This window comes from Malaya genurostris, chromosome 2 (genome assembly GCF_030247185.1).
Source record: "Malaya genurostris strain Urasoe2022 chromosome 2, Malgen_1.1, whole genome shotgun sequence".
NCBI lineage: Eukaryota > Metazoa > Arthropoda > Insecta > Diptera > Culicidae > Malaya > Malaya genurostris.
Window position 1 is genome coordinate 137516358 of NC_080571.1, and position 12514 is coordinate 137528871.

The 12514-nt window shown below is 40.1% G+C and overlaps 1 protein-coding gene across 11 annotated transcripts in view; it reads right to left on the reverse strand.

Annotated features, from left to right (window-relative positions):
- Positions 1 to 3491: 3491 nt before the first annotated feature.
- Positions 3492 to 12514, reverse strand: part of LOC131430107 (regulating synaptic membrane exocytosis protein 2) — a 1567561-nt gene continuing 1558538 nt past the window's right edge. For 9 of the 11 annotated variants that reach the window (XM_058594797.1, XM_058594802.1, XM_058594793.1 and 6 more), the window contains 3 exons: positions 4038 to 4267; positions 3823 to 3981; positions 3492 to 3762 (listed from right to left, as the gene is read on the reverse strand). In XM_058594797.1, coding sequence (XP_058450780.1) covers positions 3574 to 3762; positions 3823 to 3981; positions 4038 to 4267 — 578 coding nt within the window. In that variant the 3' untranslated portion in view covers positions 3492 to 3573. Of the gene's footprint in view, positions 3763 to 3818; positions 3982 to 4037; positions 4268 to 12514 lie in introns of those variants that run through there. The other 2 variants (XM_058594800.1, XR_009229486.1) reach the window with 2 other exon arrangements.

A 12514-nucleotide genomic window follows, 5' to 3' on the forward strand; every position in this document is an offset into this window, starting at 1 on the left:
GAGCAGCCTAGATAGCCGTGTAGTGTGGGTAGCGGTTTCCCAACTGGCTAAGAATAACACTACGGTCCACATGTACCGTTGGTATAAGTCCACCAAACAGGTAAGCCGTGTGGCATCCAGCGGAATTAATTTCTAAGAAGAATTGATCCACTGGTTTCCTGTTCCATGTTGTAAAAGGCAACAAAAATAGGAACTCTTAAGTCAAGGTGTATTTCCGTGCCGATGACTGAATGGCTGCAGGAGATTAAATAATGCAGTCGTGAACGGAATATCTTGAGGTTTTCCCTCACTGTGTTAAGCGAAGCTCTGGCACAGTGGACGACTTGTTTTTTTCGCAACTCGTGGGATTTAAATGATTAAAACATTTAAAAAAATCCTTACATTGTTCGCTATAGGGAATTGTAAGCCAATATATTTGGTTTCTTCTATTTGTCGAACGATAAGTGCTGGAGATGGAGTGTTCATTACTCTAATTGATAATGGTTAGAGTAGCACAAATCCATAAACGTACAGTAACTATAAATCTATCCAGACTTCTCCAAGAAGGTATAGCATCTATAGCTTTGGTTCAAGAACCATATTTCCAAAAGGGAACCTTCTACGTTGGAAAATTGTTAAACCCAGTCTTTGTTGCCTTCAACAAGAACGGTATGACTAATCCACGAGAAATGCCTCGAGCATGTATACTTGCAATTAGCGCTCTCGATGTTTCTCTCATATCGGAGCTCACAACTCGGGATATTTGTGCTGTCACAGTTGGTATGACTACTGATGGCATCGACAAAAAATATTTCTATTGTTCAGCATATTTGCCGCATAACAAACCTTCGCCAAGCGATGAATTCAAAAAGGTTGTATCATACTGCTGCAAAAGTGATTTACCGCTTGTAATCGGCAGTGACATAAATGCTCACCATATCATTTGGGGCAGCACCGATATAAATTTGAGAGGTTCTGATATGATGGAATTTGTGAGGAGTACAAACCTGCACATAGTCAATGCAGGAAACCGTCCAACTTTTGCGAGATCTGGAAGAGAGGAGGTTTTGGACGTAACTCTCGGCTCTGTAAGAATTGCACATGAGTTGGTGAATTGGCTCGTCTCCGATGAGATCGAACCTTCGTTGTCTGATCATAAGTACATATTCTTTGATCATTCAAACGTTAAATTTGATATTATCACATATCGTAATCCCAAATCTACTAACTGGAACCTCTATGAAGCGGGCTTGGGGACTAGATTTTACGGATACCAACCAACAATTGAAACTCCAATTGATTTGGAAAATGTTGTCGACGAGACAAACTCACTCATAGTTGCAGCATATGAAGAGGCTTGTCCATTTCAGATTGTGCGAGCTACTAGAGGAACTCCTTGAAATGCTCTTAGATCGTCTTCGCTCAGTGGTTGGAAAAGCCTCTGCACAAATGTCTCTAGTCTCAACGAGGCTAGCAGATTATATAAGTTACTTTCGAAGTCTAAGGACTTTAATGTCAGTTTCTTGAGAGCTTCAGATGGTGAACACTTGTCTGATGAAGGTACTTCACTATCTTTTTAACACTCACTTTCCAGGATGTATGGATACATCACCGACATCTCTTCCCGAGACTTTTTAAGGTAGTTACGATTCTTGGGCCCTTGACCGAAGCGTTGTGACGATTGAATCGGTCAAATGGGCAGTTGAGAGTTTTGCTCCGTACAAGTCTCCTGGAAAGGATGTAGTTTTCCCAGTGGTACTGAAGAAAGGGTGTGAACATTTCAAACATGTTGTGAAGAAAATACTTACTTTAAGTCTTGCGACAGGATATGTTCCAAGAACCTGGCAGGAAATATTTGTCAAATTGAGTGTCTGTGGGTGTCCTCAAGGTTGTGTACTATCCCCTTTTTTATGGAACCTAGTCGCTGATGGATTACCGACTTAAGGTTTTGCCGACGATTATCATATATTGATGACCGGTATAAGCATTAACACTCTCTTTGATTTAATGCAGGAAGCCCTGCTATATGCTGAGGAATGGTGTTGTCAGGTTGGATTATCTGTAAATCCGGGTAAAACATCAATGGTGCTTCTCACTCATCGTAGGATAATCACAGGAGCTCGTCCGTTACAGTTCTTTGGTTCAGAGGTCACTGTGGTCGATCATGTTAAATAAGTCGGGGTTATTTTTGATTCAAAACTGAATTGGTCTGCTCACATTGACTTCAGGATTAAAAGAGCTTGCAAGGCTTTCGGCCAATGCAAACGAGCTTTTAGAAAATCATGGGGACTCAAACCCAGATGCATTTATTGGATCTACACAACTATTGTTAGACCAATTTTAGCATATGGATGTCTTGTATGGTGGCAGAAAGGAGAAGTCGCGACAGTTCAGTCAAAGCTAAATCATCTATAAAAGATGGTCCTAATGGCGATGACAGTTACATTCACGACAACTCCTACTGCTGCTCTAGAGGCGCTACTGTGCATTAAACCACTACATGTGTTCCTAAAACAAGAAGCATTATCTTGTGCATACCGTCTTAAGGTTACAGGGTTTTGGAACAGTAACCCATTAGATTATGCTACAATCCACACTCGCTTGTGGTATCAAATGGTTACGTGGGATGAGTATTACCTCGCTCCTAGTGACCTAACTCTCACATGCAGTTTTCCTTTCAAAACATTCAATGTGAGCTATCCTCTTCGTGAGGAATGGTTGTCTAGTTGTCTGGAACGACAACTTGATGAACACATAGTTTGTTATACGGACGGTTCTCTGTTGTATGATCGTGCTGGTGCTGGTGTTTACTGTCGTGAAATGAGGCTGGAGCAGTCCCTTTCACTTGGTAGATACTGTACTGTGTTCCAAGCAGAAATCTACGCAATTCTGTGTGGAGTACAATCGGCCATTCTGGTATTACTGGAAATGAATGGGCTGATGAGTTGGCTAGAGTTGGTGCAACGAATGATTTCGTTGGTCCTGAACCAGCTTCACCACTTTCAACTAGTTGGATAAAGCACAAGATTCGTTCTTGGGCTGCATCCAAACATGCCAGCTACTGGCGCAGCTTGCAAACTTGCGCCCAGACAAAAGCATTTCTACCAGATTTAAATCTGAAAATGTCAAAGTGTCTACTGCATTTCTCCAACCATCATTGCACTATTCTGGTTAGATCCCTTAGGGGTGCTGAATTTACTTCTGCTTTTGTGTGTTTTTGTGTCGTCAATTTCTCCCACCTTCCTAGTCCAACCCTTACCATTTCCTTCCAATCCTTCCCTCTTATATATCGAGAAAATGATGCTAAAAACAAATTGATGGCATGGCACAAATCTCCAAATATCAAGTGGAACGTGCCATTTGGCCAATTTGTTCTGATTCCTGAGTGATAAAAGCGTGTCAGTTATATTTTGTACTGCAGTTATGTCTCTAACATTACCTACCCGCCTTTATCTTATTAATGTGGTGCGGGGTTTAGTATTTAAGTTTGAAAAATTCAAACAGCCAAACAACATGGTTTTTCTTTTGTATTTAAAACATCAAATAACAGTACAATCCACCTCGCAAATTATTATACTACATGGTATGACATATCTATGGAAAATCATTAGGATTTGATATAACGTATTCAATTGGGAACAATGGATACCACCAGTCAACTGTATTTTGCTTTTTATATGCGTTGAACAATAATTCAGCGCCACCTATACTTTGATTGTGATCGAATCCTGCAGATTTCTGCCACACAGTTACCAACAATGTCCGTCCAAATAGCTCAGATGCCTGTAAAGAGAAAATGATAATTTATGTAAGCGATATAAAGTTGCATGAAAACAAACTTGCCGAGTACTTCAGTATTTGATTGTAATGTGGATCCGGATATTGTACAGCTCGCGTTTTCTTTTTATGTTTCAGTTTCTCACCGTCCTTCAAATAACATTTTACATATGTATCGGGAGTTATATCAGAGCCGAGGGGAACTAAGTTTCTTGCAGCATTCACCTATTAGAAAAAGAGTGTGATTTATTTCGTTAAGTATAGATATGTACATTGCTTACCTTTATCTCTAATAAAGATTGTTGCAATGAAATTGTTAAATGAAGCTCTCCAACCCCCTTGGGGTTTTGACCTTTTGGTAGTATTTGACCCGGTCCTAAACCATTGATGTACACATTAGTATTGCAATCTTCACGCAAGTCCCGCGCACTATCTACTTTCTTAATGTTGGAGGAAATTATTTGTTCCATTTTCTCGTTGTGCTTTATCGATACGCTTTGTTTAAATGTTCCTAGGTAAAAAATGGACTTGTTAATAATACTACAGTAATTAACTTTGCACTTATAAGTATATCATGTTACATTAGTGCGCATTCTAGATTGCATAAAAATGCGGTTATCAGCTAACCCCATAAATAACCACTGTCTGGTCTAAATAAAATATTATATAATAATAATAATAATAATAATAATAATAATAATAATAATAATAATAATAATAATAATAATAATAACAATAATAATAATAATAATAATAATAATAATAATAATAATAACAATAATAATAATAATAATAATAAAAATAATATTAATAATAAAAATAATGAAATTAATAATCATTCGTGCCGTGAATATCGGATCGATCGGACGTAAATTCGGCTTTCTTTAATCGTGTATTGAGTTGATTTATTCCGTAATCAAGGTCATTCCATATTCAATTGTGCCTGCATTGGTGCGGTCGAGTGATAGTTTTAATTAATCCGTTCTCAAGGCCGACTGTGAGCTTGTGTAAAGCAGCACTGCGTGTGGTACCGTTAGCCAGCGCCAGCGCTGTGCGCTGCGTATATATCGTTTACATATACATTAGAAACAGTGATAAATATATGTATATATATATATATATATATATATATATATATATATATATATATATATATATATATATATATATATATATATATATATATATATATATATATATATATATATATATATATATATATATATATATATATATATATATATATATATATATATATATATATATATAGTGATAAAAAAACGTTTCATTGGACAGTGTGGTGAGAGACTGAAAATAAGTGCTTTTTCAAGAGGTTTTTTGCATTCTACTGGAAGGAATATTTACCGATTGCCTCGGACCGGGTCTTGGCAGTCGTTCACCGTTTCGGAGCTTAAGCTAAGTAAAACTTTACTTTCCCGTTGTTGAATACCACTTTATTTGCATCCCGAATCTGACCGCACGGACACAAGTTCGTGACATGATAGGCGATACAAAATTGCCTGACCTTCCCCTAGATGATCAGATGGATGCTTCTGATGGCAATAAATCGCGCATTAGAAGCTATCCCGATGGGCTTGCACTCCCGCGGTTTACATCCGGACCAAAGCCTATGGTAAAAAATTGAACCTCCTCAGACAGACAGTGCAAAAAAGGCTAATGAGATCGTTCAAAGTGAGCATTTCACGCGGGAGTATCGCGTATACGTACCAGCTCGTCGAGATAGATGGCGTGATCACCGATACGAGTCTGACTTGCGAGGACGTTCTTAAGCACGGGACAGGCGGGCCCCTACTCAAGAACGTTAAGATACTGAACTGCAAGCAATTGCGTTCAGTATCGACCGCTGAGGATGGGACTAAGTCCTATATTTCATCGGACTCGTATCGGGTGACATTCGCTGGCTCGGCTTTGCCTAATTACGTCCTCCTGGACAGAGTTCGTTTACCTGTTCGCCTTTTTGTGCCGCGGGTCATGAACTGCACCAATTGCAAACAATTGGGACATACAGCATCTCATTGTTGAAATAAATCCCGGTGTATAAAGTGTGGAGGGAGTCATGCGGATAACTCCTGCAGATGAGACATTGAAAAGTGTCTCTACTGTAATGAGGGCCCGCATAACCTCTCTGATTGTCCCGTGTACGAATTGCGTAAGGATAAAATGAAGCGGTCACTCAAGCAACATTCCAAACGTTCATTTGCGGATATGTTGAAATGTGCTAAGCCACCTACCGAAAGTCCTTACGCTTACTTGTCAACTGACGAGAGCGAATATGATGACCCCCTCGAAGGTACATCTTCGGCTGTCCCTCATAGCTCATCAATCAGAAAGAGAAGAAATAAATCTTCTCTCCCCGAGAGTCCCTAAAGATCAGTCAGAAAATTTAACAACTACTGGGTTTGTTAAATTCTCTGATATTGTGGACTGGATCATGTCTTCTTTCAATATTTCTGAGCCTATTAAAAGCCTGATAATGGCTTTTATTCCTACAGTTAAAACATTCTTGAAGCAGTTGACTGCAAAATGGCCCCGTCTTTCAGCGATCGTATCTTTCGATGGCTAAGTCACCCACCGAGGTCACGGATACAATCACTGTTATACAGTGAAATTGAAGAAGTATCATCCCAAAAATAGATCGTTTCAAATTTCTAGGAAATAATCTGAAATGTGACGCATTTGCATTGTGCGAAACTTGGCTAACTTCTGAAATACTCTTAAATTTCCACGATTTTAACTATATTCGTCTGGATCGAGATGATCCCTAGGGAGGAGTACTTATGGGGATCAAAAAGTGCTATTCTTTCTATCGAATTAACCTCCCTTCGATACCAGATATTGAAGTTGTCGCATGTCATGTTACAATCGAAGGCAAGGACCTTTGCATTGCTTCCATCTACATTCCCCTAAGAACCATGGTTGGGCATCGGTGGCTCAGTGATATCATAGAGCTCCTTCCCGCACCGACGTTGGTTTTAGGAGACTTTAACTCACACGGTACGGGATGGGACTGTCTTCACGATGATAACAGATCAACTATGATCCATGATATCTGCGACAACTTCAATATGACAATCTTGAATACGGGAGAAATGACACGAATTCCTGCACCACCAGCGAGTCCAAGTGCGCTTGACTTATCCCTTTGCTCGACATCACTAAGGTTGGACTGCACGAGGAAGGTTATCCCTGATCCCCACGGTAGAGATCCTCTACCTATTGTGATTTCAATCGCCTGCGGATTAAGACCATCGGAGACAATCAATGTTACGTACGACCTCACACGAAATATTGATTGGAAATGCTACGCAAATTTGATATCTGAGAAACTAGTAACAACACAAGAACTTCCTCCGGAGGAAGAGTACACGTTTTTGGCTGGCTTGATTCTCGACACCGTGACCCAAGCTCAGACGAAACGTGTACCCGGCGCGAAAACTAACATCCGTCCCCCCAACCCGTGGTGGGACAAAGAGTGCTCTGAATTAAACGCGGAGAGAACTTTATCATTTGTCGAGTTTAGGAAAAACGGAACACCTGATAATTTTAGAAACTACGCGGCATTAGACGCTAAAATAAAAAGTTTGTTTAAAGCAAAAAACGTTATTGGCGTCGATTCGTAGACGGATTGTCGAGAGAAACATCAATGAGCACACTTTGGAACGCAGCCCGACGAATGCGCAACAAAAACACCACAAACGAATGCGAGGAATATTCTAACCGCTGGATATTCGATTTCGCTAAAAAAAAGTATGCCCATTTCGCTAAAAAAAAGTTATTGCCATTCAAAAACCAGGGAAACCAGCCTCCGATCACAATTCGTATCGGCCGATTGCTATGCCTTCCTGTATCCGGAAATTGTTCGAAAAAATGATTCTGTTTCGTCTAGACAATTGGGTCAAGACTAATGGCTTACTTTCAGATACACAATTCGGCTTCCGCAGGGGCAAAGGAACGAACGATTGTCTTGCGTTGCTCTCAACAGAAATTCAAATGGCATTTGCCCGTAAAGAACAAATGGCGTCAGTTTTCCTAGACATCAAGGGGGCTTTTGATTCAGTTTCCATAAACATCATATCTGAGAAGTTGCATCAGCATTGTGTTTCACAGATTTTAAATAACTTTTTGTATAATCTGAGAAATCCGAGAAATACATGTATTTCGCGCATGGTGATTTGTCGACAATACGATTCAGTTATATGGGTCTTCCTCACGGCTCATGCTTAAGCTCCCTTTTATACAACTTTTACGTAAACAGCATTGATGAATGTATCAACACATCTTGCACGCTAAGACAACTTGCCAACGACAGCGTTGTGTCTATTATAGGACTCAAAGCTGCCGATCTCCAAGGACTATTGCAAGATACCCTCGACAACTTGTCGACATGGGCTCATCAAATGGGTATCGAGTTCTCTACGGAGAAAACTGAGCTGGTTGTATTTTCGAGGAAGCGAGAATGAGCACAATTACAGCTTCAACTAAGGGGTGGAACCATAGCTCAGGTCTTCACATTTAAATATCTCGGGGTCTAGCTCGACTCCAAAGGCACCTGGGGGTGTCACATTAGGTATCTGAAGCAAAAATGCCAGCAGAGAATCAATTTTCTTCGTACAATAACCGGTACTTTTTGGGGTGCCCACCCAGGAGACCTGATCAGGCTGTATAAAACAACGATATTGTCCGTAATGGAATATGAATGCTTCTGCTTCCGATCCGACGCAAACACCCATTTCATTAAACTGGAAAGAATTCAGTATCGTTGTTTGCGTATTGCCTTAGGTTGCATGCAGTCGACTCACACGATGAGTCTCGAAGTGCTCGCGGGCGTCTTACCGTTGAAAAATCGATTCTGGGATATCTCGTATCGATTGCTAATCCAATGCGACATTATGAATCCGATGGTGATTGAAAACTTCGAAAGGCTTGTCGAGCTCAATTCTCAGACCCGTTTTATTTCCTTGTATTTTGATTACATGGCTCAGAATATTAATCCTTCTTCGTTTGTTTCCAGCCGTGCTCATTCTTGGATACTTCTGATTCTACTGTGTTTTTCGAGACATCCATGAGAGAAGAGGTTCGTAGAATTCCGGATCATGTGCGCCCGCGAGTGGCCCCTAATATATTTTATAACAAATTTCGAACAGTCAACTGTGAAAAAGTGTTTTACACTGACGGATCAAACATCAACAGGTCCACAGGCTTCGGCATCTTCAATCAAAACATCACCGCTTGTTACAAACTCAGTGATCCGGCTTCAGTTTACGTCGCAGAATTAGCTGCTATTCAGTACACCCTAGAGATCATTGAGACCTTGCCCAAAGACCATTACTTCATTATCACGGACAGTCTAAGCTCAATAGAAGCTCTCCGGGCAATGAAGCCAGGAAAGTATCCCCCTTATTTCCTGGGGAAAATACGCGAACATTTAAGAACTTTATCTGAACGGTCTTATTTAATATCGTTAGTCTGGGTCCCTTCGTATTGTTCCATTCCGGGCAATGAAAAGGCAGACTCATTGGCTATAGTGGGCGCATTGGAAGGTGATATTTATGAAAGACCAATCTGCTTCAATGAATTTTTCAGTATCTCTCGTCAGAAAACTCGAAAGTGAGGGAGGATTGGCAACACTGGAGAGGAAGTACTCTCTCGCCTGGTTGCTCTAGTAAAATATCTAATTTAAATATATTTTGGAACATTTGTGATGAAACCCACTAGTTAGTTAGTGAATTTTAGTAGTGCTGCAAGCATGCCAAATGAATGTGTGCCAATAAGAGAACATTTGTAGCGGTAAAAAAAGCTTACTTTCTGCACGTATGACGCCATTATACAAGGAAGTATTTTTTTTATTACTAAACTACATAACGTTGATATATTCATGTAGATGCAGTGATTTTGACCAATCCGGGAAAAACGGAACAATTAGAAACCGTCATCTGGGACTGCAATTGGAAAAGAAACCACAATCACAAGATAGCAAGTGATGTTAGAAATTATGTATTCACTGCTGTCTGACTCATCTTTATCATAAAAATCCAGAAGTTTCTTTTGAAACGCTTCGCGGTCTTCAGACAATGTTTTCCATTCATCGTATGTAAAATCGCCATATCTCTCTATGTTCTGACTAATGCTGTCCCACCAAGTGAAACCAGGGCGACATTTTCTGAGCTTTTCGGCATTCAAACGGGCAGCAGAACGAAGCGGATAAGATCTAGGATATCTTCGAACATGCCCCCACCATCTCATCTGATATATCCTGACCCTCTTGGATATTCGACGTTTTCGTAGTAACATGTTAACGGACCTTGTAATTTCAAAACCTTTATCTTGACGACAGAGTTCTGCTATTGCCTGAACGATTTGCCGTTCGTATCCTCGGATGGATTTCCTGCTATACTTCGTCAGAACAGCCACCTGCGTTCCATATAACATAGCAGGGGCAATTACGGACTCGTATATTATTCTCCCAACTTCCCAGGAGGGTTTATAATTTCGCAAAAAGGACATCACCGCCTTGGATACCCGAACGGCATTTCTGCAACGGGTCCTTACAGTCATTGGTCGATCTAGGTTTCGGGTTACGTGAATCCCTAAATATGGTAAGGGCTCGTTAGTTTTATATATTCTACCACAAATGGTGATTTCTCCTACAGGAACAGCATTTGGGTCTCGAATCAATACCTTACATTTGTTCTCATTCAAGCTTAGGCCAACAAATGACAAATGCTCCTTGATCTTAGACAGAATATTTTCTAAATCTTCAGCTTTCTCGGCAATCATAACGATATCATCAGCGAATACCAATAGAATAGGTAGAGACAGGCGACTAGTTTGGTTTAAACGCAAGGGCTCTATATCATCCGCCACAGACTCCAATACTGCCTCAATAATCAAGTTGAATAAAAAGGGCGAAAGCGGCAACCTTGCTTAATACCACGCTTACGATGGAAGATATGACTAAGTTGACCTTTCCAAAGAACCTGCTGCCTTTCATCGCGCAGACACTCAAGGACACGATTTATAAAATGTACCGGTACACCTTTTCCTAAAATTTTTGGGATGATGAGGTATATGAATAATGAATAGCACTTCACTGAACACATACCTTTCAATATAGCCGGTAGAGACATAAGTGACACACGATCGAAGGCTTTCTCTATATCTAAAGACATGAGAATTAAGGGCTTTCCCCAGTTCCAGTATTCTTGTAACAAACGTTGTAATACGAAAATATGATCAATGGTAGATCGCCCTGGAAGAAAGGCGGTTTGATGTAGACCAATAGGTTCTATGAGTTGCTGAAGCCTTTCTAATATCCAGGATGCATAGACCTTATACGCAGTACAGCTTAGGCAAATTCTTCTATAATCGTTAATACTTTTAGGACATTTGACTTTTGGAATTGGTACGACTACAGTGTGTTTCCACTCATCTGGCAGTTTATTTTCTTGCCACACCATTAGAAGGATTTTATGCAGATCATCAATAACCTGAGTATTTCCATATTTCAGGAATTCGGAATATATTTGATCTACTCCAGGTGACTTTCAATTTTTAAGGGAATTCAATATGTGTTCAATATCCATTTTCTAGGGCGAAGCTGATAATGTATCATCTGACGATTCTGGTAGTAAATTTGGGAACAGAATCTCGCCACTGTCTTCAGAATTCCAATCGACAAGACGTATGGCCGAATTCTGGGTACGTGGAAGTTTTGCCTTTCTCATATAGAAAGGTTATGCAATCACTGTGAAAACCGACTTTTGAACCGAGGCCCGGAGGGCCGAGTGTCATATACCATTCGACTCAGTTCGTCGAGTACACAAACTGTCTGTGTGTATGTGTGTGTGTGTATGTGCGTATGTGCGTATGTAACGTTTTTTTGCACTAACTTTTCTCGGAGATGGCTGAACCGATTTTCACAAACTTAGATTCAAATGAAAGGTCTTATGGTCCCATTTAAAATTCCTGAATATTATTTGGATCCGACTTCCGGTTCCGGAATTATGGGGTAAAATGTGCAAAAAATTGTGAAAATAAGTGCACTAACTTTTCTCAGAGATGGCTGAACCGATTTTCACAAACTTAGATTCAAATGAAAGGTCTTGAGGTCGCATACAAAATTCCTGAATATTATTTCGATCCGACTTCCGGTTCGAGAGTTATGGAGTAAAATGTGCACAAAAAGGAGAATATGTGTTTTAACTTTTCTCATAGATGCCGCGACCGCTTTTCACAAACTTAGATTCAAATAAAAGGTCCTGTGGTCCCATGCGTTATTCCTGAATTTCATGCGGATCCGACTTCCGGATCCGGAAATATAGGGTAACGTGTGTTAAAAATTGTACACCATCACTGAAAATGAGGAAAAACCTTAAAAAATTTCTAAATCGACCTCAAATCTTCTCCAATTGGATGGTTTTTATCAGTAGACGGTCAAACAAACCGATTTCGGTTATTTTTTTAAGAATCGAAGAAATTTTTTTTTTGCCTTTCTCATAAAGAAAGGTTATGCAATCACTGTGAAACCCGACGTTTGAACTGAGGCCCGGAGGGCCGAGTGTCATATACCATTCGACTCAGTTCGTCGAGTATGCAAAATGTCTGTGTGTGTGTGTTTGTGTGTGTGTGTGTGTGTATGTGCGTATGTGTGTATGTATCGTTTTTGCCCTACACTGAAATGAAAATCTTATTTATATTCATTAGATTTGTCATATGAATCATACGCCGAATATAATTC